The sequence below is a fragment of the Castor canadensis genome, chromosome 7 (assembly GCF_047511655.1).
Source record: "Castor canadensis chromosome 7, mCasCan1.hap1v2, whole genome shotgun sequence".
NCBI classification, from domain to species: domain Eukaryota; kingdom Metazoa; phylum Chordata; class Mammalia; order Rodentia; family Castoridae; genus Castor; species Castor canadensis.
The window spans coordinates 121,247,650-121,274,937 of NC_133392.1; the positions used below are offsets into that span (position 1 = coordinate 121,247,650).

Here is a 27,288-nt window from a genome sequence, read left to right on the forward strand (position 1 = left end):
ACTGGAAAAATAACTGAGCAAAAAAGAGCTGAGGGCATGGCTCAACTGGTAGAACACTTGCCTAGCAAGTGGAAGACCCTTATTTCAACCCCCAGTACTGCCACACACACACACACAAAAAAAAAAAAGCAATAGTGTTATCCTAGCATGTGTGAAGCCCTGGGATATGGGATGGGGTGGATGGGACAGGATACAAGAGGGAATGTAACGGTGGGAAAGGAAAGAGAAAGTAAACCCAGGATTTTATATCTAGCCAAGTTATCTTTCAAGTATTCAGATATTTAAAAAAAAAAAAGACTTGCCGGGTACAATGGCTCATGCCTATAATCCTAGCTACTCAGGAGGTAGAGATCAGGAAGATCGTGGTTTGAAGCCATCCCTGGCAAAGTTTGCAAAACCCTACCTTAAAAAAAAAACCATCACAAAAAAGGGCTGGTATAATGGCCCAAGGTGTAGGACCCGAGTTCAAATCCCAGTACTATAAAAAAAAAATACTGAATGAAAATTTCGGGGATACTGACACACCTTCCCATTCTGAAAAGGCTACCTGGTCTACCTATAGTTTCACACAGGCACACAGGCAAGAGACGACTAGGGCAAGTATTCAATGTATTTAATCATAAAGCTAAGACTAAAACAAGGGGCCATGGGTAGACTACTATATAAACATTACATGCTCCCAAAAAAGTAGAAAAAAAAACTGAAGGAATAAGCTGGGTGTGTTGGCACACATCTGTAGTCCCAGCACTTGGGATGCTAAAGCAGAACTGATTAAGTACAGGAGTTTGAGACCAAGCTGGGCGACATTATGATACCCCTCATCTCAAAAAATAGACAAAACTGAAATATGTATGGGCTTACTCATTTACTCACTAAAGTAAAAACTTTTCCAATTGGTTTATAAAGCAAAACCAAACTATGTGGTGTACAAAAGCACACTTTTAAAAGTGACTTTTAAAGGACAAAAATACAAGGAGGGGCAATCTTATATCAGAAAAAGTAAGCCAGTATGGTGGCTCATGCCTATAATCCCAACACTCAGGAGGCAGAGGCAGGAGGATGATGAACTTGAGGCCTGGGCTACATAGCAAATTCAAGGCCAATGGTAGCTGTATATTGAGACCCTATTATTATTACTATTGTTATTATTATTCAGCATTTAGGCAAAATAATGTCAGATCCTTATGAATGCTGATGATAAAAAGCTCTAATCAAATAAAGATGACACTACAAATGCCTTGCACAAATAATGATCAACTATAGCAAGCATGTATATAAAATAGATAATACAGGAACTATAAGAAGGATAAGAGACTCCAACAGACCACTCTTAGTACAAGAAAGGTCAAATAGACAATAAAGACATAAAAGTTCTAAACACAGGACTGAGGACAAAGTTCAGTGATAGAGTACTTGCCTATGGTGTGAGGCCCTGGGTTTGATCCTCAGCATGCCCCAAAAAAAAAAAAAAAAAAAAATCTACACAAAATAAAAACTCTTACAGGTTCATATTGAGCATTTTAATAATGGAGAATGTTGCTTCTACTCAAATGCATATAGAACATTCACAACGCAACAAATTAAAATTTGATAAAATAAAAAAGACACTTCTGCCTGGAAACTTAAATGACCTTTCTGAAACAACTCAAGTGTAGGAGGAAAAAATAAACAGAATTCTGCAGGGTTTTTTTTGCGGTGTTTGGGGAATCAAACCCAGGCTTTCACTTAGGTACACACTCCACTGCTGAATTACATCTCCAACCCCAAAAGGGCTCCTCTAAAGCAGTGACTTTGAGGCTTACCTTCACACTTGAATTACCCGGGAGCTTTTGAAATTCTAATGTCCAGAACAAGTTCCAGAACAATTTCTGGGCAATGGAGATGGACAAAAGTATCAGCATATTTTAATGCTTCCCATGTGATTACAACCAAAGTAAAGAACCATTGTTTTCAAAAATGTATATTCCTGAATATATTTATTTAAATGTACGTAGGCTTTTAAAGTAACACCATGAAAACAGGTTACCAGTGGCTCACACATGTAATCCTAGCTATTTGTGAGGCTGAGATCAGAAGGATCTTGGTTCAAAGCCAGCCTGGGCAAACAGTTTGTCGAGACCTCATCTCCAAAATAACAAGACCCAAATGGACTGGAGGTGGCTCAAGTGGTAGAGTGCCTGATTTGCAAGAGTAAAAATCCTGGGTTCAAACTCCAATCCCACCAAAAAATATATATATTTATAATAATAAAGTAACACCATGAGAAGTTATAAACTTATCTCAGAAATGGTCAAAATTTTTTTGTGGCACTTAATAAAAAACAAACTGCTTTTTTTGTGGAGCTAGCTGGACTAACTCTCCTGCACACCCCCACCTCCACCCTGTGTTACAACATTAGGCCCAATAAAAGGCTTCTCTTGTATGGTCTAAAAATTAAAAAAAAAAAAATTTTAAACTGCCTTTTGTCTACCTTAGCCAAACTAATGATCTACCTCATCAACTATATTCAGCTCTTTTTTTTTTTTTTTTTTTTGGTGGCACTAAGTTTGGACTCAGGTCCCCACACTTGCTAGGCAGGCGCTTTTACTACTTAGCTACTCCACCACTCCTATAATTCAGCTCTTAACAGAGGTAAACAACCTAAAGTTTTAGAGTTACAAAGACTTGGATACAGGAGCTAGCTTGACCATTCAGCAGTGGGGTAAGTAGCCAAATCCCCCTGAACATCCCATCCCTGTCGTCATTTATAAAATGGGAGAGAGGACTATGGCATCTGGCACATAGGAGGCAATGCGTAAGTGGCCGTAATTATCATTATCAAGCTAGATTAGAAGGCCTGGAGGCTGCAACCATATCTTAAAGTTATTCTCTCACAACCTGCCACAGAGCTGCACAATAATTATAAGCTGCTAAATTTTAAAAGACATTTTATCTAGCTCTGTAACTCTAACACCTAGTACAGATTCTGATGTGCAGCAAAAACTTTTATGTTCCAAACAAATGAACTTATTTTAGATAAGAACACACCCTCAAGCCTTGCTTTGTAGTATAGAAATCAGAATAACCAGCATCCGTAGCCAAGAGTCCCACAAACTGCATTGCAGGCCGCTGTCGAATAAATAGTTCTACAGCTCCATCGGTGACACAACTGCCCCCAGAAATATCCAGGGATACAATATTAGGCAGGATGTCCTTCTGCTGCAGCACATGAAAGGCTAGGTCTGATTTGAGCTGCCTGTGATCAGAAATATCAAGGTAAAGCAGACCTTGTAGTTCTCTGATGACTGCAACAATTTGTGGTTTGGTCATGGTCAGACATTTTAGATAGTGCATTGTCAGAGACTTGAGTCTACGCTTACAGGTAAGGAGTGGAGAGATGTTAGTGACCAGAGTATTGGAGATATCCAAGTTTTCCAGGTTTGGTAACTGAGAAACATTAGCCAGGTCTTCACTATAAAAACAAACATTAAAAACGCTTAAAGTGCGAAGACCGGTGAGCTGACCAAAGGACAGTAATCTTGAATCCCGAGGGACATTTGTTGAATCTAACACGAGAGACCGTAAGTTTTGCCGGATCCAGCTATTGCTGCAGAGTGCACTTAAGATGTCTGGGACTGGAAGGTCTGAATGCACTGCAGTGGCATCCACTTCGATGAGCTTATGATGGCAGAAGGCTTTCATGAATGCAGCTGCTGAGAGTTTAGCTTTTTGGATATTGACCAGCTTCAAGTTCATTTGGTTGCCTTGGAAAATGCTTGCTGTTCTATCAGTCAGCTTGCCTGTAAGAGAAGCAGAACCAGCTTGCAATGACAACTATATCTCATGCCTTTCCAGGATACAATATGGCAATGAACTAGGACAGATGCTAGTTAATAGTAATGACTACATTTATTGTATACTTTGTGTCAGCCATTTTTCTAAATCCTGTACTAAGATTATTTCATTTATTCTTTGCACTAACACTATAGAGGAACTATTGTACATCACATAGTTTGGTTTTGCTGGATGGGTACATTGTGGCATTTATAAAAGTTCTTACAAAAATATTGTACTTAAATTCACCTCCTCCACCATTCTCCTTTATCCTCCCTTCCCCCCACAGCCACCTGATTTTCAAAAAAGGTGCCAAAAGAAAAAAAAATACACTGGAGAATACAGGGTCTTCAACAAATAGTGTTGGGAAAACTACGTATTCACACATAGAAGACTAGATCCCTATCCTGTACAAAAATCAATTCAAAATGTAACAGCTGAAATTTTGAAACTACTAAGGGAAAACACTAGAAGATATAGGTATAGGCAATGACTTTTTGAACAGGACTCCAATAGCTCAGGAAATAAGAGTGAGAAATGACAGATGAGATTGCATCAAATTAAAAAGTTTCTGCACAGCAAAGGAAACAATCATGAGACTCAAGATAGCCTAAAGAATAGGAGAAAATCATTACCTGCTATTCATCTGACAAGGGATTAATAACCAAGTATATAGAGCTCAAATAACTAAACAAGAGAACGAATGATCCTATCAGTAAGTGGGCAAATGAGCAATCCTCAAAATAAGTACAAATGACAAATGAACACATGAAGAAATGTTCACCATCCTTAGCCTTACAGGAAATGCAAATCAGTCAGGCACCAGTGGCTCTTGAATGTAATCCGAGCCACTGGGGAGGCTGAGATCTGGATGATCACTGTCCGAGGTCAGCTGGGGAAAAATGCTCGTGAGAGTCCATCTCCAAAATAACTAGAGAAAATGGGCTGGAGGTGTGGCTCAAGCAGCAGTGCACCTGCTCTGCAAGCATGAGGCCCTGAGTTCAAACTCCAGTACCGCACAAAAAAGAAAAAAAAAAAAGTCCTGAGATTCCATCTCACCCTAATCAGAATGGTTATCATCAAGAAAATAAACAACAAATACTGGTGAGGATGGAGATGGGGAAGGAACTCTTATCCATTGTTGATGGGAACGTATATTCGTGCAGTATGGAGGTTCCTTCAAAAAACTGAAAACAGAACATACGGTCCTGGTACACCATTCTTAAGCATATATCTGAAGGAATACCAGTCAACATACAACAGAGACACCCGCACACTCATGTTTACTGTGGCACTGTTCACAACAGCCTAGCTATGGAATCAGGTATCAGCCTAGATGCCCAATAACAGAGGAATGGATAAAGAAAATGAAATATATATATATATATATATATATATATATACATATTTATATACATACACACAATGAAGTATAATTCCTCCGTAAAGAGGACTGAAATTTAGTCAGTTTTAGGAAAATGGATGGAACTGGAGATCGTTTGTTATGCTAAATAAGCCAGGTTCATAAAGACAAACTGTATGTGAAATATACACCATACACATACATTTTATACATACTTTAGTAATCAGAACAGCATGGTAAGTGGACATCCAGTGGCTCGTGCCCTGTAATACTAGCTATTCAGGAGGTAGAGCTCAGGAGGATCTCCATTCAAAGGCAGTCTGGGCAAATAGTTCTTGAGACCCTATCTTGAAAAAACCATCACAAAAAAGGGCTGATGGAGTAGCTTAAGGTGAAGGTCCTGAGTTCAAACCCTAGTACCGCCAAAAAATACCCAACAAAGTAATGCTCAAGTGGTAGAGCGCCTGTCTAACAAGAGTGAGGCCGAGTTCAAACATCAGTACCACCAAAAACAAACGAGAAAAACCCAGCATGGCATTGGCTTAGATCAATGGAACGAGCAGAGTGTAGAAGGAAGTAAGCGAACACATCCATAAGCAACTGATTTTCAACCTAGGAACACGAAGTAAAGGAAGGACAGTCCTTTCCATAAAATGATTCTGGGAAAACAGAAGACTTAAACTAGACTTGTATCTCAACAGTTACAAAAATTAACTCAAAATGGATTAAAGACCTAAATGTTAGAGCATGTGCCTAGCAAGCATGAGGCCCTGAGTTCAAACCCCAGTACATTAAAAAAAACTTATGAAATGAGGTAGGCTATCATAGGGACTGTGGCATGGAAAACAAAAGCAAATCAGAGGCCAGAGCGCCTGTGGCTCACACCTGTAAATCCTAGCTACTTGGGAGGATCACAGTTTGAAGACAGCCCAGGCAAAAACTTCACTAGACCCCATCTCAACCAATAGCTAGAAACAGTGGCTCACACACTGTAATGCTAGTTACTTGGCGGGGGGGGGGGGGGGGGGGGGGGGGGGAGGCGCGGACAGAGGAAAGGGAAAAGAAGAGGAGGAAAAGAGGGAAAAACAAAAACATTAGAAATGCTTCAGAACATTAGAATGGGCAAGGATTTTTTAGACAAGACCCCAAAAGCACAGGAAACAAAGCAAAAATGGAAGATGGGATTACATCCTATTAAAAAGCTTCTGATCAAGAAAGGAAACACTCAACAAAGAGACAACTTATGGAATGAGTGAAACAAAGAAACAAGACATTTGAATGTTTTTACCATAAAGAAAAATATTTGAGGAGACAGATATGTCTAACCCAACTAAACATTACACAATGTATACATGTATTGAAATGTCGTTTATTTATTTTCATTTTTTTGGTGATACTCACACCTGTTAAGCAGGCAAGCTAACACCTAAGCTACTCCATCAGCCTTTGGGTGCTGGGTATTTTTGAGAATAGGGTCTCCTTTTTTGTTTTCTTCTTCTTCTTCTTGCCTAGGCTGGCCTTGAACCATGAGTCTCGTGATCTCTGCCTCCCAAGAAACTAGGATTACTAGCATGAGCCACTGGTCCCAGCCAGTTTAAAACTTCTAATTAAAAAAAAAAAAATTCACACTTTTTTTCTATTGTGCTGGGTGTGGGTACATTGTGCCATTTACAAAAGTTCTTACAATAGATCAAATGTATCATACTTGAATTTACCCCCTCCACTATTAGAATTACACTTCAAATGGGTGACTTGTATAGTATGGGAATTCTATCTCAACAAAGCTGTTACCAAAAGAAAAGAACTTCATTGAAAAAACTATAATAAGGCAAATTAAATACATCCCTTTTTTCCTTCCCATAGATTTTTCAACTCCCACTACAATGGGAAGTAAAGATTTTTTTTCTTTTTCAGTGCTGGGATTCCAACCCAGGGCTCCACACATGCTAGGCAAGTGCTCTACCACTGAGCTACATACATCTACAGCTCCAAATAAACATTAAAGGTTCATATTCATAATATCAAGAATGAGAGCTAAGATGACAATGACAGCATTTTGGAAGCCAAAGAGTAGATGAATGATAATGATTTAGTTTTCCACTTTTTTGGGGGTGGGCCTGGGGTTTGAACTCAGGGCTGTGCACCTGCAAAACAGACAATCTACAGCATGAGCCATACCACCAACCCATTCTTCTCTGGCTATTTTGAAGATGGAGTCTCAAGAACTACTTGCTCAGGCTGGCCTCAAACCATGATCCTCCTGATCTCAGCCTCCCAGGTACATAGGATTACAGACGTGGGCTGCTGGTGCCCAGCAATTTTCCACTTTCTTTATCTGCTAAGCCAATAGCAGGATGGGCTTAGAAGCAAGACAATTTTCATCATGGGATTCCCAGAAATAGATTCAAATTTCACACAATTAAAAGAGGAATAATTTGAGATGATCAAAATGGGAAGTAGACATAATGACATTTTCAAATACTAAAGTGCTTTATGAGCAGACTGTACAGCAGCTACATTACCTTGCCAAGCCATCATCTCGAGGAATCCATCAGCTATTTCCTGAGGGAAACTCCAATGCTCCGGAAGACACAGCGTTCCATCGGTTCTTTCAGAACACAATTTCTCCAGGTTAGCAATCAAGACACTAAGGCAGATGTTGACCAAAGAGTAGGGTGATGCCTCCTCCTGGCAAATGAACCCCAGATTTTGTTAGATTATATTTGCAAATATTTAACATAAAAGTGGTCATGTTATACATATATCTTCCTAGTGGTTTTATTTAATGAAATGACCTCATCCCAACTGTACCTGTTGTACCTTCCATTGTATCTTGAAAAAAAGTAAGCTATCCCAATCCTTCAATTACCAACGGTCTGTGCAAGCCATTAACAATGCAGGGATGAAGCTGGGCTTAGGGTGCACACCATTTTTTTGATGCACACCTCTAATCCTAGCACAAGAAGGCTGAGGTAAAAGGTTCATGAGTTTGAGACTAGCCTGGGCTACATGGTGAGTCCAAGGCCAGCTTGGGTTAAAAGACCCTGTCTTGAAAACAAGAAGTGTTCACAACCTAAAAAGGTGATACCATCAAAAGTGCTATAGAAAAGTGAAGTGACACTATAAAGGAATATGTATAGTCCCTTTCTCAGTGGACACAGATTGTTCTTCACTCATTCAACAAACATTTGAAAGGCATAGCGCAGTACTAAGATACAGCCAAGGGCTGGCAGAGTAAGCACCTGCTTAGTTTAGCAAGTGAGAAGCCCTGAGTTCAAACCCCAGCACAACCAAAAAATAAAAAGACAACCTGACTTGTCTTTTTTGCCTGACTGCTACCACCTGGCAAACAAGTCCCAAACTTTACTAATCCCCAGCACCACAAAAATAAGTAAGTAAATAATTAAATAAATAAATAAAGAGAACTATTTGCCTGAGCTGGCCTCAAACCACCACACTCCTGATCTCTACCTCCAGAGTAGCTAGGATTACAGGTGGGAGCCGCCAGCACCCAGCTGTCTGATTTTCGTTTTGTTTTGTTTTTTGAGGCAGGGTCTCACTATGTAACCCAGGCTGGCCTTGAACTGGCGGGCATCCTGCTTTACCCTCCTCCTCCAGAGTGCTGACACATGCCACCATGCCACACCCAGCATGCAGGGTTTTTTTTAGACCTTTACACTGACAATACAGCCAGTTCTTTGTTTACCCACATTAGCTTCATACTTGTAGGCACCATTCAAACTCCCTGCTTATGCATGCCTATAATTCCAAGCACTCAGGATACTGAGGCAGGAGGACTAATGTTTGATTCCTGCCTGGGCAACATGGCAAAACCTTGTCTCCAAAATTAACAAACAAAAATGGATAGATAGGTAAATAGACAGCGTATTAACAGGGCTGCGGATGTGGCTTGGTGTTCTCCCCAGCACCAAAAAAAAAAAGAAAAAAAATGTCCAAAGTATCTTTTTAAAATGAAAATAAAATAAAGATATTCTCAGGTAAAGGAAAGCAGAAAGAACTTGTTACCATCAGATCCCCACTATAAGAAATATTGCCGATGTGGTGATGCACACTTTAATCCCATATAGGTGGAAAACAGAGGCAGGAGGATCTCAAGTTTGAGGCTAGCCCAGGCAAAGTTAGTTGAGACCCTATCTCAAAAACAAAATACAAATATAAGGGTGAGGGGGGGTAGGGGGGGCAGGTCATGTGGTAGAGTACTTGCCTAGCAAGTTTGGGCCCTGGGTTCGAGCCCCAGTACCAGGGAAGGAAAATGAGGAGACGAGAGGGAAGGGAAGGGGAGGGAGGCTTCTCTACCACCAGAGCCACACCATTTTGTTCTGGTTATTTTGGAGATGGGGTCTTATTTGCCCAGGATGGCCTCGAACCTTGATCCTCCAGATCTCAGTCTCCCAAGTACCTAGGATTACAGGTGTGTGCCACCAGCACCTGACTGGCTTTTTCTTGAGCTACACCGTAACCTAGAACTCTTTATTCTCTTGCCTCAGCCTCTTGAGTGCTAGGATTACAGGTTGCTGGGACTACAGATGAGCACCACCATGCCCAGCTACACTAAGCTTTTTAAATGCACCTGCGGTTCAAAGCCAGTCCCAGGCAAATAGCTCTTGAGACCCTATCTCAAAAAAAACCATCATTAAAAAAAGAGCTGGTAGGGTGGCTCTGTAAGGAAATATAGGCCCCAAATGACCACGTGGAGAAGAGTGATCTGGCTAAGAGATTCTTTATTGCCGGATGGAAGAGGGAGAGAGCCAAGAGAGCCAAGGGAGAGAGGGAGAGAGGGGCAGGGGCTTAAATACCCCTCAGTGGGACTCAGCATGATCTGATTGGTTAGGATCTTATGGTTCATGCTGATTGGAGGTTGAGGCAGAAGGAGGATTCAAGCTAGACTTGAGGCAGGACTGAGACCCTGGAAAACAGGAGCTTAAGGGTGCAGTAAGAACCGAAACCTATCGGAGCCATTATTGCCAACAGGCTCAAGAGGTAAGAGTGTCTGTCTAGTAAGCATGCGGCCCAGAGTTCGAACCCCATTGCCTGCCACCAAAATAAATGTAAAAATGCAAATGAACCAACACAGATCATACCTGAGCCGTAACACAAATGTCAATACATAAAAATGAATTATAACCTTTCAACAGAAGTCAGTGGCTCACCCCTCTAATCCTAGCTACTCAGGAGGCAGAAATCAGGAGGATCTCATCCAAAGACACCCTATCTCGAAAAACCCTTCACAAAAATAGGGCTGGTGGAATGTCTCAAGGTGAAGGTCCTGAGTTCAAGCCCAATATTGTCAAAAAAAAAAAAAGTCACTCACAAAAAAAGTATATAAACAAAAAAAGTCACTAACAAAAAAAAGTATGTAAACTATCCCCAAATACTTTGGAACTAAGTGATACACTTTCTAAATATAAATAGCACATGGGTCAAGAGACTAGCTCTTGCCTAGCTTGCCAAAGATTGAAAAAAATAAATATCCCATGGGTCAAAGAAGAAACCAAAATGGAAATTATAAAATATTTTGAACAATATACCAAAATTTATGGTAGTTAACTAAAGCAGTGTTACAGGAAATAGTTTTACAAGTTCACATTAAAAACTTAGAAAGCTATGAAACTAATAACCTTTCTACTTTATAAAGATAAAAACAAAATTAAACACCAAGCAAACAGAAGAACAAGACTTATCAGAGCTGGCAGTGTAGCCCAATGAAAAAGCACAGTGAGTAAGACCCTGGATTCTATCCTGAGTGGGGTGAGGGGAGGAGCACCACCTTAATCAAAATATTGCCTTCCACACTCTGTACTAATTTCTGTACTCTTCACCACTAGATTGAGGCTGGGTCTCGCTATACAGCTCAGGCTGGCCTGGAACTCTCGATCTTCCTCCCGAGTGCTGGGATTACAGGCTTGAGTCACCATATCTGGAAGTACTACTAGATTCTGAGTTCTTTTAAGGTGGCCCTGGGCGTGGTTCAATGTGGTATCTGCTGGCAGACCACCCACGTTCAAGTTCAACAGTTTAACTTGCCGGGCGCAGGTGGCTCACACCTGTAATCCTACCTACTCAGAAGGCAGAAGCCAGCCGGGGCAAATAGTTCGCAAGACCCTACTCGAAAAATACCTAACATAAAAAGGGGTGATGGAGTGGCTCAAGGTGTAGGCCCTGAGTTCAGGCCCCGGTACCGCAAAAATTAAAAAAAAAAAAAAAAAAAAAGAAAGTATCAATTTAAATTCCCTACTCAGTAAAGTGAACATTAGCAATGCCCACAAAAGACGGGATTACGGATGGCTAGAAACAACACTTCTTCACACACATTCTTGGATTCGCATTGGCGCGGCTCAGTTTAGCAGCCCCGGGGAGGGAGGAAGGGCGAGGAAGAGGGCAGCACGTGGAACCAAGGGAACCTGAGTCTCGGGGGGCTCAGAAGAGGCCTCCTCAAGGTGCGCAGCCTCTGGGGGCCACTCGGTCCGCCAGGCACGTCAAGACTTGGGGCACGTGGCTTGCGGTGCCGACACCCAGGTGCACGCCTACACCGCGTCCCGCACTGCGCCCGGCCAGGAGCCGCCGGCAGGTGACTCCCCTTGAAGCCCCGTCACTTTGCCGGCGCACGCACCGGGCGACGAGCCGAACCTGGGAGGCTCAGCCTGGAGCCTCGCCTCGGGTGCCGACTCCGCGCCTCGCCATTTGTCCGACGGCGTTGCGCCGAGGCCGAATCCCTCGCGTCATTCCCGCCCCGTCCCGTCCCGTCCCGTCCCGTCCCGTCCCGCCCCGCCGGGGCGCTCACCTGCACCACGCAGTAGCCCAGAGCATCCTTTTGGGCGTCGGGGGGGACCAGGGTCCGGGGTAAGACCCCGGGGTGCAAGAAGTGGACCATAGCGACCCCACCCACGGGGCGACCAGGGCAGGAGGCGTCGAGCGCGCGCGGATCCCGCGAGAACAGACGTGCACACCCGGCAGGCGCTCGCAGGCGGAATGGGGCTGCTTGTAGGACTTTTGAAAGGCCCGGCGGCGCCGCGCAGGCGCTCTGGAGGGCGGCCCGCCCCCCCCAACTCTTCCCTCCGCCCCCCCAACTCTTCCCTCCGCCCCCCCCAACTCTTCCCTCCGCCCCCCCCAACTCTTCCCTCCGCCCCCCACGGAGCAGCCAACTCCTGCTCGCCCCTCAGGGCATTCCCGAGGACCAGCACTATGGAATTGCCTATTGTTTTATTTTTTATTTATTTATTTGCGGTACTGAAGTTTGAACTCCGGGCCTACACCTTGATCCACTCCACCAGCCCCTTTTTGTGATGGGTTTTTTGAAGAGAGGGTCTCAGAACTATTTGCTGGGGGTTGGCTTGGAACTGTGATTTCTCCCTCCTGAGTAGCTAGTATTACAGGCATGAGCGTTGGCACTCAGGTATTTTTTTCTTTTTTTCTTTTTTTTAATTTGGTGGTACTGGGGTTTGAACTCCGCCTCACGCTTGCTAGGCAGGCGCTCTACCACTATCCGCCTGGGGATAGTTTCTTTGTGGTACCAGCCCCAGAATTTTAAATGCTTTAATGCGTTAAAATATATTTCCAAACCGGGTGCTGGTAGGCTCATGCCTGTAATCTTAGCTATTCAGGAGGCAGAGATCAGGAGGATCACAGATCAAAGCCAGCCCCAGGCAAATAGTTCACGTGACCCCATCTCGGAAAAAACCCATCATAAAAAAGGGCTGGTGGAGTGGCTCAAGTCCCAGTCCTCAAAAAAAACGTGTGTGCATGTGTGGATGTATTTCCAAAGGCCTTGCCCTTAAAAGTATGACAACAGCCCTGTTTCAACTCCCAGTGATGCTGGATAAATCAAATATCAGAGCCACTTCTGTCCCAATAAGTATAAGAAAAGAATACAAAATAGTGTCAAGTGGTGGGAGGGAAGAACCTACTCAGCTTTCTTGTTACTTAAAACTATTAAGAAGACCGTTATAACCTGCTCCAGGAAAGAAATCCAGCAAATTAGTACATTTTACCTAATTTAGGAGAAAACATGTCTTGGAAAAGGAAATGTCTCAGATCATAAGTCTTAGAGTTTGAAACCTACTTTGGAAAACTAGGTCACTCATCCACTAACTTAACCTTGGGCAAGAATCTTAAATTTAACTTCCTCTGAAGTAGAATGGAGTGAGAATGTTTGATCACATAGTGTTAAGGTCAGAATTAAATAAGATAATGTTGTAAAATACATGACAATGCTTGGCGATTAGCAAATCCTTGATGAATGGATTCAAATGTTAACATATTTCAAGTACCAATAATTTTGCAAAATACTTGCCTTTCACAATTGCTCTTTAACAAAACAACAAAGTAGAAAATGTGCAGTTGGTACTGTCCTCTGATCTGGAGGCTGAGGCAGGAACATCACTTGAGTGCAGAAGTTAAGGCCAGAATGGGCAACATTCTCAAAAAAAAAAAAAAGAAAGAAATTTCTAGAAAAAGAAAAGGACTTCACTGACTTTGATATGCTAAACAGTAACTAACAATCTAACCACCCTTATATCCTCTCCTCCTGTACTGCTTTCCTGCTTCTTATTATTTTTCATACTATATATTTTATTTTGGCATATTTCCTGCCTCCTAGGAAAAAATGTAAAGGCACAGGATGGCAGGGACTTCTTTTATTGGTATTCCCAGGCCTAAAACAATGATTAAACTTACAGAATTGGCCAATAATGTTTACTTATAAACTTTGATTTGTCAATTTTACCTTAATAAAAAAATGTTGAGTTGGGTGCTGGTGGCTCACTCCTGTAATCTTAGCTACTCAGGAGGCAGAGATCAGGAGGATTGCGGTTTGTAGCCAGCCCGGGCAAATAATTCAAGAGACCCTATCTCAAAAAAAAAACCCTTCACAAATAAAAGGGCTGGTGGAGTGGCTCAAGTGTAGGCCCTGAGTTCAAGCCCCAGTACTGCCAAAAAAACAAAAGTGCCAGCTGGCTCACACCTGTAATCCTAGCTACTTGGGAGGCTGAGATCTGGAGAATGAAGATGGAGGTTCAAGCCCAGCCCAGGAAAATAGACCCGATTTCCATTTCCAAAATACCCGTAGCAAAATAGACTGGAGGTGTGGGTCCAGTGGTAGAGTGCCTGCTTTGCAAACATGAAGCCCTGAGCTCCAACCCCAGTCCCATCAAAAAAAAAAACAAAAGTGTTGAGTAATGAATGTGAAAAAAATTACTTGTAGCTATCGAGGTTTCCTCTTCCCCCTCCTCCACCATCAGATATGGCTGCATCTCTTTCAGAAAGGGCTTCTTTCTACCCCCAGGATCCTGTATGTCTGTCCCCTACCTAGTCTTCAGTTTTCCACTTCAATCTAACTTTTTCTGAGGATTTAGCCCATGCTCCTAACTGACTTGTTTCCAGACTCATCCCTTTCAATCCTTCACTCATGCAAAATGAGTGCTTTACTTAAAACATAAATGAGGGCTGGAGGTGAGGGCTGGAGGTTATGGTGTCTTCCTATGGAGCACAAAGCCCTGAGTTCAAAACCCAGTACTGCAAAAGGAAAAAAAAAAAAAAAACTATGGGAACTGGGGGTATAACTCATTGGAAGAGCACTTGCCTATTATTTACAAAGCCTGGGTTCCATTCCCAAGACCACAAAATAAGAGAAAAAAGAAAAAGCCACCTCTGACTTGGACAGTTACTTGCCCTGTATGCTTCAGTTAACTCTTTTGGAAAATGAGATAATAAAATGATATCAAACTCACGGAATTGGAGTGCTAAGAGAATGTCTAACACCCCATATGTTATTTTCAAATAGACAGGATTGTAACCATAGTCCTAGGCCAGAGACCCAACTCCAGGGGTTCCATTGTGAAAGGTCAGGCAGCTCTCCCCTACATGTCAATTAAAGAGATGAGTAGTAGTGAGGGTCAGAGAAAGAAAATGTATTAACTCTGGCCAAAAGAGGGAGGGCAAGCATTTTAGTCTGCTTCAGGGTACTGACATGACCTTTAAGTTTAAAGAGAGGAAGAATTGGAGCAGGAAGTGAGAGGTATGTATAATTAAACAGTCCTGGACAAAGTGTGGCCTGACTTCACTTGAGGGGAGCAATCTAGTTCCCATGAGATGATTACTCCTGCTCCAGGGTACAGCCTTATCAATATAAGTAATTGTCCTCATTTGGGGGTGGTCTGTCCTGGAAGGCTCTGTAGTTCCTTTCCTTGGGGGTAGTTTCAGTCCCTTGTCATAAAGATATGTTATCTGAGCCTTTGGCCTAGAGCAAAGTAGACAAATGTAATTGAGACAGGGACGCCATGTTGCCATGCTTTTATCCGAGTAAGGAGGCAGTGCTTTTTAGCAAAAGCAGTTTCTAAGTATCTGTTATTGGTACTGGATTGTGGACCCCAAGTTCTTGTCCTGGCATAGTCGATGATTGAAGACCAGGAGTGAAGCGTTAAGGCAAGCATAAGTTATTAACGGATGGGACTAAGAGAAAGAACTAAGCCAAAGAAAGGAGATGACATATATAGGTTGCTGTCTGGCTTAGGTCCACCTGTTCCACCTATTTGTGATTGGTTGGTGTCTAGTCACCTGCTCATTGAATCCAAACACCTATCATCTGTCCCTTTCCTTATCAAACTGAACATTCCACAAGGATCTGCTCAGCTTGTCCTGGTCTTGGAAATTTGCCCAACTCATCCTGGCACCCATGTTGTGCAGCTACATCTTGTTTCTTTCTTTCTTCCTTCCTTTCTTTTTTTTGATAGTACTAGGGCTTGAACTCAGGGCCTACACCTTGAACCACTCCATCAGCCCTTTTTGTGTTATGTGTTTTCAAAACATGGTCTCATGAACTATTTGCCCACAATAGCTTCGAACCAAGATCCTCCTGATCTCTGCCTCCTGAGTAGCAAGTATTATTTGTGTGAGCTAACAGCACCAGACACATCTTATTTTGGTGAGACGCTTGTTATTTCTTTAAGAAGACTATTGCTTCTCACGCCTCTTTAATTTTTAAAAATTTTTTTATGAGCTGTAATTGTTCCATTTGGGTTTTTTTGTTGTTTTTTTTTTTTTTTTTTGGTGGCACTGGGGTTTGAACTCAGAACCTCATGCTTGCTAGCCAGGTGCTCTACCACTTGAGCCACTCCACCAGCCCTCTCACACCTCTTTAGATGGCTGTCTTTTTTTTTTGCACTACTGGGGCCTGAACTCAGGGCCTGCACTTTGAGCACGCCCCCAGCCCTTTTTTTGTGAAGGGTTTTTTCCGAGATAGGGTCTCAAGAATTATTTGCCCAGGGCAACTTCAAATGGTGATCCTTCTGATTTCTGCCTCCTGAGTGACCGAGATTACTAGCACCTAGCTAGATGTCTACTTTTAAAGTGCCTCTCTCATCCAAAACAGAGTCACCTGTGTCATTTCTTCCCTCACATGATAGGGTGCTTTTTAAAGGAAAAAAAAAATCGTGTGTTACTCTGTGACTTTCAACAAACTTTGATCTGTTTCTGGGCATCAATTTTCTCATAGGTAGAATGGTGTAGGGGTTGGAACAGAGAATCTCTGTCATCTGTTCCTTCATCTAATGTGTTCAATAGGGTTTCCATGAATATTTACTGAAATTGATGAATTAAAAATTGCCAGGCAAGGTGGCTCTTACCTGCAATTCTGGCTATTTAGGAGGTTAAGATCAGGAGGATCACAGTTCTAGGACACCCAGAGCAAACTGTACAAGAGACTCCCATCTCCAAAATAATCAGAGCAAAATGGACTGGAGGTGTGGCTCAAGAATATCTGCTTTGCAAGCTTGAAGCACTGAGTTCAAACTCCAGTTCCACACACACACAAAAAAATTAAATAAGATATATTACAATGTACCAATATGCACTACTTTTTTCCCCAAATAAATGTGAAGAAATGTACCTATTTAGATTTAATAAAATACAATTTCTTTAAAAACATTAAAAAAAAAAGATATATTGCATTTAAAAAGTCAAGGGCTGGTAGAGTGGCTCAAGTGCTAGAGCTCCTGCCAACAAGGGCAAAGCCCCAAGTTTAACCAGAAGAACTGCCAAAAATAAAAATTAAAAAAAATCAAAGGCTAGCTACTAAGCTTTGTGATTTACTCATATCTGGGTCTAACAGCTTTCCTTGATTTCTCCAACTGTGAAGTAAAACCTTTGTTATGTAAAGCACCTGTCTAGGAAGTGAAGATTGAGGAAGCAATGGGAACCACAGAGGGGTAGGGCTGCAGCAGCCTGAACTAGCAAGGCGTAGCCTGAAGTTAAGAGGTTTCTCAGGATATAAATGAAAGGTCACCCAGGAGAGCTCTTGAAGAACTCTTGCTGCCTGTGTGGTGATTCACATCTATAATCCCAGCACTTAGAAGGGCAGTCTGGGCTACATAGCAAGACCCTGTCTCAATAAAGAAAGATGGTGGGGGGAGGAAAGAGAGAGAAGGGGAGGAAGGAAGGGAAAAAGAAAGGAAGAAAAGAAAGAAACTAACTGCTGTTGGGTAATGGAATTAGTAAGCCAAAGGCTCCCTAAGGCTCTTTATGGCTATTTGCTATCCTTATTAAATAGGCAGGAAATGAGTAAAATAAGAACAAGGGACAATATAAGAACTAAATATCTCATTTAAAGGACTTCCCTTTATTTGGACACTAAATCTTCCTATTTATTGTTTTTTATTTTGTTTTGTTTTTGGCAACACTGAGTTTTGAACTCAGGACCTCATACTTGCTATACAGGTGCTCTACCATTTGAGCCACTCCACCAGCTTTGTTTTGTGTTGGGTATTTTTGGGATAGGGTGTTTCCAAACTATATGCCTAGGATGGGTTTGTACTGAGATTCTCCTGATCTCTGCCTCCTGAGTAGCTAGAGTTACAGGTGTGAGCCAACAGCACCCAGCCTATGTTTTTTAAAATTATTTTTATGTAACTTTTCATATAAAAGATGGGGTCTCAGCCAGCATGGTGATATACATGTGTAATCCCAGCACTTGGGAAGCTGAGGCAGGAGGATCATGAGTTCCAGGCCAGCCTGTTCTGCCTAGTGAGACATTGTCTCATAAAACCATTAGCTTGGGATATAGCTCATTAGTACTGTGCCTTCCCTAGCATGGGCAGGCCCTGGGTTTGATCCCCAGTACCACAAAGAGAGAGTGGGGTGGAAAGAGAAAGAGTGACAGATCTCTTCATGTTGCCTCAGCTGGCCTCAAATACATACCCTTCCTGCCTTTGCCTCCCAAATAGCTGGGAGTACAGGTGCACTGGACTGCACCTGGCAAGAGAGCTCCTAGAATAGGGGTAAAGGTTTATATCCTGGCTCAATAAGGGGAGAATGGCACTTAAGTCTTCAAGGGATGGAACAATCTGGTAAGTTTTATTTGTTCAATTTCTTTTGGAATGTGGTGATGTCTGAGGTCAGTGCCTTTGTGACTCGAGGTCTCCCTAGGAGTATTAGTGGCAGCTGACTACTATAAAGTACTGTTCTATTAGAATAAGAGAAGTTCAGATAAGATTTATTTATTTAGGTGCTGGGGATGGAACACACACACTCTACACAACCAGATAACATGTCCTTCTGCATCTTCTACAGCTCAGATGCTTTCACTTTGAAATAATCTCTATACCAGCTTGTGGTTTGTTGGTGTCTTCAACCATCTGGTTTTTGTTTGCTTGTTTGTTGTTTAGGCAGTCCTGGGGTTTAAACTCCTCCAGCCTCATGCTTGCTAGGCAGGCGCTCTACCACTTGAGCCACTCCACCAGCCCTTTGTTGGTTATTTTTGAGATAGGGTCTCCCAAACTGTTTGCCCAGGCTGGCTTCAAACTGATCCTCTGATCTCTGCAGGCATGAGCCACCGGCGCCTGGCTATTTTGCCTTCTTGACCTACTCTGGCAGTTCTGTGACCCACAAGCCTCCTTGGAAGGAGTGATATTGTGCAGCTTACTTCAGGATTTCCATCCAGGCCCTCAGAATGGAGCCACACAAGTTGTTCTGAAGCCACTAGAGGAGCTGGTCTTTTTGGAGGGAAAATGGCCCTGTTGCTCTGTGTTGGAGAAGGTACATTCCTACATCTTCCCAGTCCCTCAGAAGGAACCATGTATTTGGAATGAGAGAGGGTAAAATGTGTAGTTAATCCCAAAGATGTGAAGTTGGTTTGTGAAACCACTTTGGATAAATAGATGACTTCCTCGTGCTCCATCCAAAACTGGCCATGCTTACCTTCAGAAATAGGACGCACAGCTGTGTCCTCCCCACTTGTAGCACTTAGGTCAGGAAGGGATACAGAACCATTCTTGGACTTCACTGGAGCTGCTGGATTGACTGCTGGAAGAGGCAGATCTCCCAGGAAGTGCATAGGTAACTCTGAACAACTGTAGCAGGACCACTAAGTGACTTGGGAAAGCACTCAGGAATCGTGGCTCATGTTGAAAAACAATTTTGACTTAGGAAAGGAATTGATTACATTGGAATAATGTCTGAAGTTGATTTCCCATCTCATAATCAAGAATGAAAATTTGGATTTGCTTCCAGTCAGGCCCAGCCTATCCAAGGCTTGGGGGCTGTGCTTCTGCAGCCTCCACAGCCTAGGCTCAACTGCCTCCTCTGAAATGGCCTGTACCATCCATCATGTAGCCATAATGTGTGTGAAAAATGGAGAAGTGTTGTAGCAGGGAGGAGGACCAGAAGAGAAACAGATAGGCTGTGTTCTGACAATGAGACAGGGTGAAGGGATGGCAAAGCAGAGAGATAAAACTTAAGAAATTGAAACATGAAGGTCACATAGCACTGAGAAAATGACATAGCCAATAAAGTCACATGCAGCCACATGTGGGATGAGCTTTGCTTTTTGCTTCTGTAATCTGCTTGCAAGGGTGTATAAATTGAGACCTCTTTGTTCTCAGGGCTCAGCCTTTAGACAGGAGTCCACTGTATCTGTGTTGGCACAATAAACTGCTAAACTGCCTCAATGTCCTGTATCTCAGTTTGAGATTCCTGCAACATTTCTTGGGGGCTCATTGATGGGATTGTGGAGATGGTGATTTGTCACCTCCCTTGTCACCAGGGTGCATCCCCCACACTGCAGGGAGAAGATCCCACCAGGCGCCAACAGACAGTTTGATCCAAAGGGGGATTCATCCTCCTTGAGAGTTGGAGCGTGAGTCTCAGATGCACAGTGGAACCCGGTGAGGCACAGGAACCAATTTGGAAGCACTGCTCATCAGGTTGGTAAGAACCCTGGTTCAAATTTGGGCCTGCCCCGGGAGGCAGAGGGGAGAATGATCAACTCCTAGAGACCTCTAGTAACCGCCTTTTGGGGTGAAGCTCTCAGGTTCAGGGAGCGAGGCAAAAGTGTGTAAGATACCTCTGAGAGTTAACAGGGGTTGAGTTTTTCTGGGAAATAGTCACGACTGAGGTTAAGAGATGGATAACAACAAATTCAGTTCCAAAGTGGGGAGACTCCCAAGAGAACAGATGCATCATCCACCATTCCACTGGATAGCCCTCTGGGTATAATTTAAATGTTTTTTCTTTTTTTGAGAGTGCACTCTAATTTGTGTGTGTGTGTGTGTGTGTGTGTGTGTGTGTGTGTGTGTGTGTGTGTGAATTTGTTTAAAGCACTGGGCAAAATTTAATTTGCTCTTGGAATTCCAGCTCATCTTATGCACACATAATTTGACACTTTTTCCTGCCATACTTAATTTATAAAACTTTTATGTGTGTAAGTGTAAGCATTTTCAAAATGGTTCTTAAACTGCTGTTATAAGGTTAATATGATATTTGAGGTAACAAAAAAACCAGGGTGTTCGTTTTAAAGATCTCTGTTACAAACTGCTTAAGCTGTTTACATTTAAGTATATAAACATCTTAAGGATGATTCTTATTATAAAGTAAATGTAAAAATATTATTACTCTGTTCTGCTATTTTTAAGAAAACAGGTTTTCAAACTTATTTCTATCAGGTCTCACTAGGATGCAGGCATTCAGGGGTTAACACTCTGGCTTAGACCAAAGGAGGAAAAAAAAAAGGGAGGTCACAGTCTGTAATAGGAATCTGAAAATCTGGGTAGTTAAAAATTACCTTAGCCTGTTTCATTCTGTCATAAATAAAATCATTTAATTCTCTCTTATAATACATGGGTCTATCAACAAATGGGCTTTCTATAAACTGTTTTTATACAATTAAGGTTGCTTTCTTTCTGGGTGTTTTTTTTTCCATACAAGTATAAGGTTCTAAGTTAAAAGGTTTTATGAGTGATTTTCAACAAGTAACGTGTGTGTGTGTATACATATATATATATACACATATATATATATGCAAGTAACATGTATAATATCATATACATATGATATTAAGGATATGGTTTTTAAAAAAGAAAAGGTTAAAAAATACTTTTAAATTAAAAAAAAAAAGATAAAGACAAGCTCCCCCAGGGGATACAAAATAAGTTGTCATAAAGGTACAGAGTAAGTTGTCATAAAAGGATGGAGCTTATAAATGCTTATGTAAGTGATTGAGTTGACTAAAATCCAGTTACATTAAAGGTTTTTTAAGGTCAAAATTTAATGTACTGATGTACTAAAACTTAATTCTCTAAGCTCATAATATTGGGGTCCAAGGTTGACCACCCCTCAGAGGAACAAAAGACACAATAATGTAAGCCACAAAGTGAGGTTTATTTCCAGCCAGCTGGGGTCCAGGTATCCGCCCAATGCAGTGGGTTTCAACGAGGACCCCAAATGCAAAGTTCAGGCTGCTTTTAAATTTTTTAGACATTAGTCATGGTCACACAGCAATTTTTATGGCCCCTGGGGTCACATATTTCTGGTATCATCCACATTCTGGTGGTGGGGCAAGATTACTTGAAGATTATTTATCAGGAACTTGATAAACACCAGGTGTCTTAACTCATTGACTCACATACCATTTAGCAAGATTAACCAGAAACAGTCCCTGTTCCCAGAAACCGTCCCACCTCCTTTTGTGCCAGTAAGTGGTGGCTTGGGTCATGTTAGCCATGGCTGGCTGAGTGGCCTGCAAGCCTCAAAGGTACCCTAACATTCCCCCCTTTAGTTGTTCATGATGAGGAATCATGCTCATCTAGGCAACGAGCATAAACATCCTCAGGGCTAGGTAACTGTTCATATTGCTGTCTCAGGACCATTAGTTGGACTGTACTAATTCGATCTTTCACGAAGGTCACTAGTTTATTCAGAATACAAGGACCAAACGTTAAGATAAGCAGTAGTATGACCAGGGGGCCCACCAGGGTAGAGACCAAGGTAGTGAACCAGGGGGACCTATTGAACCAAGCTTCGAACCAATTTTCTTGGGCTTCCCTTTGCCGTTTCCTTTTTGCCAGTCCTTCCCTCACTTTAGCCATAGAATCCCTAACTACCCCTGAATGATCAGCATAAAAACAACATTCCTCCCCTAGGGCTGCACATAGTCTCCCCTGCTGGAGGAACAATAAGTCTAGGCCCCGTCGGTTCTGAAGCACTACCTCAGATAGAGAGGTAAGGGATTTTTCTAGGTGACTAATGGAGGCTTCTATCCGCTCTATATCCTCGTCTACGGTCACGCACAGTGAGGACATCCCTTTATGTTGAGTAGCCAGGGAGGCTATGCCAGTTCCTGCCCCAGCCACTCCTAGGTTAAGTAGGGTAGCAATGGTTAATGCAGAAATAGGCTCTCTCTTCTTTTTCTCACCTGTTCCTGTATTCCAGTATGAATATAGGCTCTCCTCAGAATGATAGATGATGAGGGGCAGCACAATCACTAGGACACAGAATTCTTTAGAGCCATTAAACACATTAGTTGATAGGCAAGGGGTGAGCCCGGACTGTGAGTATACCCACCATCCATTGCCTTTTGGAATTACCCACTTAATACCATCGCCCCAGGCGGGGTTGTTATCTATAGTAGCACATAGGTCCTGTTTTTCTGCCAGCACCTTCCCTAAGCAGGTTCCTTGGCTGCTCACTTGTTGTATGGTCAGACCTCTCTTACAGTCTCCCCAGGAACATTGAGTGGGGTTTTCACTAGTCGAGATATCGTAGGTGACATTTAGCCCTATTGCCTCATAAAATGGGGGCCTCACATCATAGCACAGCCAGCAGGAGGTAGTCATATTAGGGTTGGTGTGGTTCAATGTTAGGAATGCAGCATTTACCAGATTCCAGAGGGGGTCTGTGGACCCGGTCATGAGACTGGGCTTCACCAAGGGAGGGCTGGTGCCTAATGGTCCTGGAGTTTTAATACTAGCCTTTGTGTGAGGCCGGGTAGGGACTGGGGTTGTGCGAGGGCAGAGAGGTGTCTCTACATAGGGTGGCTTGAGTACTTTGTTGGGGCCCACCGTTTTGGACAGTGGCCCCATGGGCTCAACTTTTAATCTGATTACTACGGTCAAGCCAGAATGTCCACCATATTTATAAAACACAAGTCCCCACACCTTGCCTTGTATCCACCCGGGGGTGTCCTCTTTGCCACTGTCAGTGAAGGTGACCTTGATTCTATCTGTATTTGTGGGCTGGCATTCATGGGTGGGTGACGGAATTCTGCACCCCCAGGGTACCCCATTTACAAAGGCAAATTTGACTAGGTCTGGTTTTGATATCCCCCACTTCCATTCACCATCGTTGGATGTGACACATGCCCATGACTTGCAGAAGGAGTATTGTATCCCCCCACAGTCCTAGTTCTTTTTGTGGCCGGGGCAAGCATAAAAACCATAATGTCGGGCTGACTCTGGGGCAGTAGACTTGTAGGCAGAAGCTCCGGCCACCAAGTTCCTATGGGGGCAGTGCGAGTAGTCTCGTTAAGGGTGGTATGAGTTTCCCCATCAGTGAGTATCCAGGTTTGCTTATAGGGCTGGTGAGGGTTGGTTTCTGTGAGGCTCCTGCTCTGGGCATTGAGCAAGATCAGAGCGACCAGCCAACCCATCCATGGCTGCTCTTGAAGACTCTGCATGTTCCCGGGGTCGCAAAAGCTTCAGCTTCAATGGGTTATCCGGGTGCCACCACGCGGTCCACTCTCTAGCCTCTTTCTGTTCCTGATGATTGGCTTGATGCACGTGGGAGTGATGGACCCAAGGCCCAATGCCGTCAACCTTAAGAGCAGTGGGGGTAACCAGAATGACCAGGTAAGGGCCTTTCCATCTTTCTTCCAGAGAGCGGGCTCTGTGCCTCTTCACCCATACCCAATCCCCTGGGACAATGCCATGTTCTGGGTTTGATGTGTCCTTTGTCTCATACAAGGCGCGCACTATGGGCCAGATTTCATGTTGGACCTCCTGTAGGGCTTTTAAGCTGTCCAAGTAATTTGAGGCCGTACTGGGGTCTTGGTCCGGTAGGGTTCGGACAACAATGGGGGGCAGAGCCCCATATAGAATTTCAAAAGTGTCAATCCATGTACATATGGTGAATTTCGAACCCAGAAGATGGCATAGGGTAGGAGGGCCACCCAGTCTCCGCCAGTCTCGATGGCTAATTTTAGATAAGGTCTCCTTCAGGGTCCGATTCATTCTTTCTACCTGCCCTGAGCTCTGGGGGTTATATTCACAATGCAGTTTCCAATTAGTCCCCACTGCCCGGGCCAGCCCTTGTAAGACGTTACTGATGAAAGCCGGACCATTATCAGAGCCTAGAGTTTTGGAGATGCCCTATCTGGGTATGATTTCCTCCAGCAATACCTTAGCTACAACTTGGGCAGTCTCTCGTTTTGTAGGAAAGGCTTCCACCCAGCCTGAGAAGGTGTCTATCAGAACCAACAAATACTTATACCCATACCTTCCCGGCTTCACTTCAGTAAAATCCACTTCCCAGCTCCGTCCCGGTGCCCTCCCCCGTACCCGTGTACCTGTATGTAGGAGTCCCTTTTTTGCTGGGTTTCATAGCCTGGCACCCAGCACATTGGTCCACAATCTTTTGAATCTGGGCTGTTTGATGCGGGAACCGGAGGCGGGCCAACTCGAGGAGGGTGAGCAGTTTCTTCTCGCCTAAATGGTTGGCTCGATGTAAATTGGAGAGGAGAAACAGTCCTAACTTTTCAGGAAGGATCAGCCGCCCTTCGATATCACGATACCAGCCTTGCTGATTGGGCTCTGGGCATCGGTGATCTTGGATCCACTGTTTGTCTTCCAGGGTGTACTCAGTTCACAGTGGCAAGCGTGGAAGCTCGGGCACAGGTAAGGTCAGCGCTATGGTCATGGAGGCCAAAGCAGCATTTCGGGCCGCTTTGTCTGCATGCCGGTTCCCCGTAGCTTCCAGAGTCTGGGCAGATTGGTGACCAGGAACATATACTACTGCAACAGCTTGGGGCTTCTGCACTGCAGTCAGTAGTCTCTGGATCTCCAGGAGGTTACGTAGCTCCTTTCCTTCCGCTGTAATGAAACCCCTTTCCTGGTAGATGGCGCCATGTACATGGACGGTGCCGAAAGCGTAATGGCTGTCGGTATAAACAGTCACTCGTTTTCCCTCAGCCCACTTGAGTGCCTCTGCCAGCGCAATCAGTTCAGCCTTCTGGGCTGAGGTCCCCAGGGGCAGCGGGGCACTCCAAATTATGTTCCCACCTTGGTCCACCACTGCTGCGCCCGCCTTACGCACCCCATTCGAGACAAAGCTACTCCCATCTGTATACCATACCAGCTCACTGTTTGGTAGGGCTGAGTCCTGGAGATCGGGGCGCACTTGGGTGATTTCAGCTATAATCTCCTGACAGTCATGTAGAGGGGCTTCCAGGTCCAGATTTGGCAGCAAGGTGGCCGGATTCAGAGAAACTGGTTCAGAGAAGAGGATGCAGGGAACATCCAGCAAGAGCCCTTGGTAATGAGTCAGTCAGGCATTGGTCATCCATCTACCTGGAGGGTGCTTTAGGACCCCCTCTACTGCATGGGGGGTTACCACCTTCAGATGTTGCCCAAAAGTGAGCTTATCTGCGTCCTTTACCATTAGGGCAACTGCCGCTATGATCCACAGGCATGGGGGCCAGCCCGCTGCAACTGGGTCTAACCTTTTGGATAGATAAGCAACTGGCCGCTTCCAGGGCCCTAGGTGCTGCATTAGTACCCCTTTCGCTATCCCCCTCCTTTCATCTACAAAGAGGGTGAAGGGCTTCAGAGGGTCTGGCAGCGCCAGGGCCGGGGCTCTCAGGAGGGCTGTCTTGAGCTCCTCAAAGGCCTTTTGTTGATCTGGCCCCCAGGCCCAAGGGGCCTTGTCCTTAGTTGCCTCGTATAAGGGTTTTGCCAGTTCAGCATACCCCAATATCCACAGCCGGCAGTAGCCTGCTGTCCCCAGGAACTCACGGACTTCTCAAGCCAAGGTGGGGACGGGGAGTCTGAGAATAGTTTCTTTCATAGCATTCGTTAACCATCTGGTTTCCTCTTTTAGTTCATACGCCAGGTAGGTGACTGTCTACAAATTTGAGCCTTCTTTGCACTGGCCCGATAGCCCAACTTCCCCAGCTCCTGGAGGAGGTCTCCAGTGGCTTGCCAGCACTCAGCTTCAGATGCAGCTGCCAGAAGCAAGTCATCTACATACTGCAAAAGTGTGACAGAACTGTGGCTCTGGCAATATGAGTCCAGATCCTGATTAAGAGCCTCATTGAACAGAGTAGGGGAGTTTTTGAAACTTTGTGGAAGTCTAGTCCATGTTAGCTGTCTGGGGGGTTCCCGTATTTTCATCATGCCATTCGAAGGCAAAAATGTGTTGACTATTGGGTGCCAGGGCTATGCTAAAAAAAGCATCTTTCAAGTCTAAAGTGGTATACCAAACATGGGAGGGGGGCAAATGGCTCAGCAAGGTATAGGGGTTGGGAACTGTGGGGTGGATGTCCTCGACCCTTTTGTTTACTTCCCTTAAATCTTGGACTGGCCTATAGTCTTTTCCCCTGGGTTTCTTAACAGGGAGAAGTGGAGTGTTCCAAGCAGAACAGCAGGGTCGTAATATTCCAGCCTCCAGGAGACGGTTAATGTGAGGGGCAATCCCCCTCTGTGCCTCGGAAGATATGGGATACTGACAGACTCAGATGGGCTGAGCCGAAGCCTTGATCTCTACTATTACCGGGGCTCAATGTTCCACCAGCCCCACACCTGCTATTTCTGCCCAAGCCTGGGGGTAGGTTTGAA

General features: G+C 43.9%; 1 protein-coding gene across 1 annotated transcript in view; it reads right to left on the bottom strand.

Annotated features, from left to right (window-relative positions):
- Zyg11a (zyg-11 family member A, cell cycle regulator) overlaps positions 1–12,068 on the bottom strand; it is a 36,380-nt gene extending 24,312 nt beyond the window's left edge. Inside the window, exons 1-3 of the mRNA XM_074079608.1 lie at positions 11,808–12,068; positions 7,699–7,870; positions 3,028–3,779 (exon numbers count right to left, since the gene is read on the bottom strand). Of these exons, the coding sequence (XP_073935709.1) occupies positions 3,028–3,779; positions 7,699–7,870; positions 11,808–12,068 (1,185 nt within the window). The remainder of the gene's footprint in view (positions 1–3,027; positions 3,780–7,698; positions 7,871–11,807) is intronic.
- Positions 12,069–27,288: the final 15,220 nt, after the last annotated feature.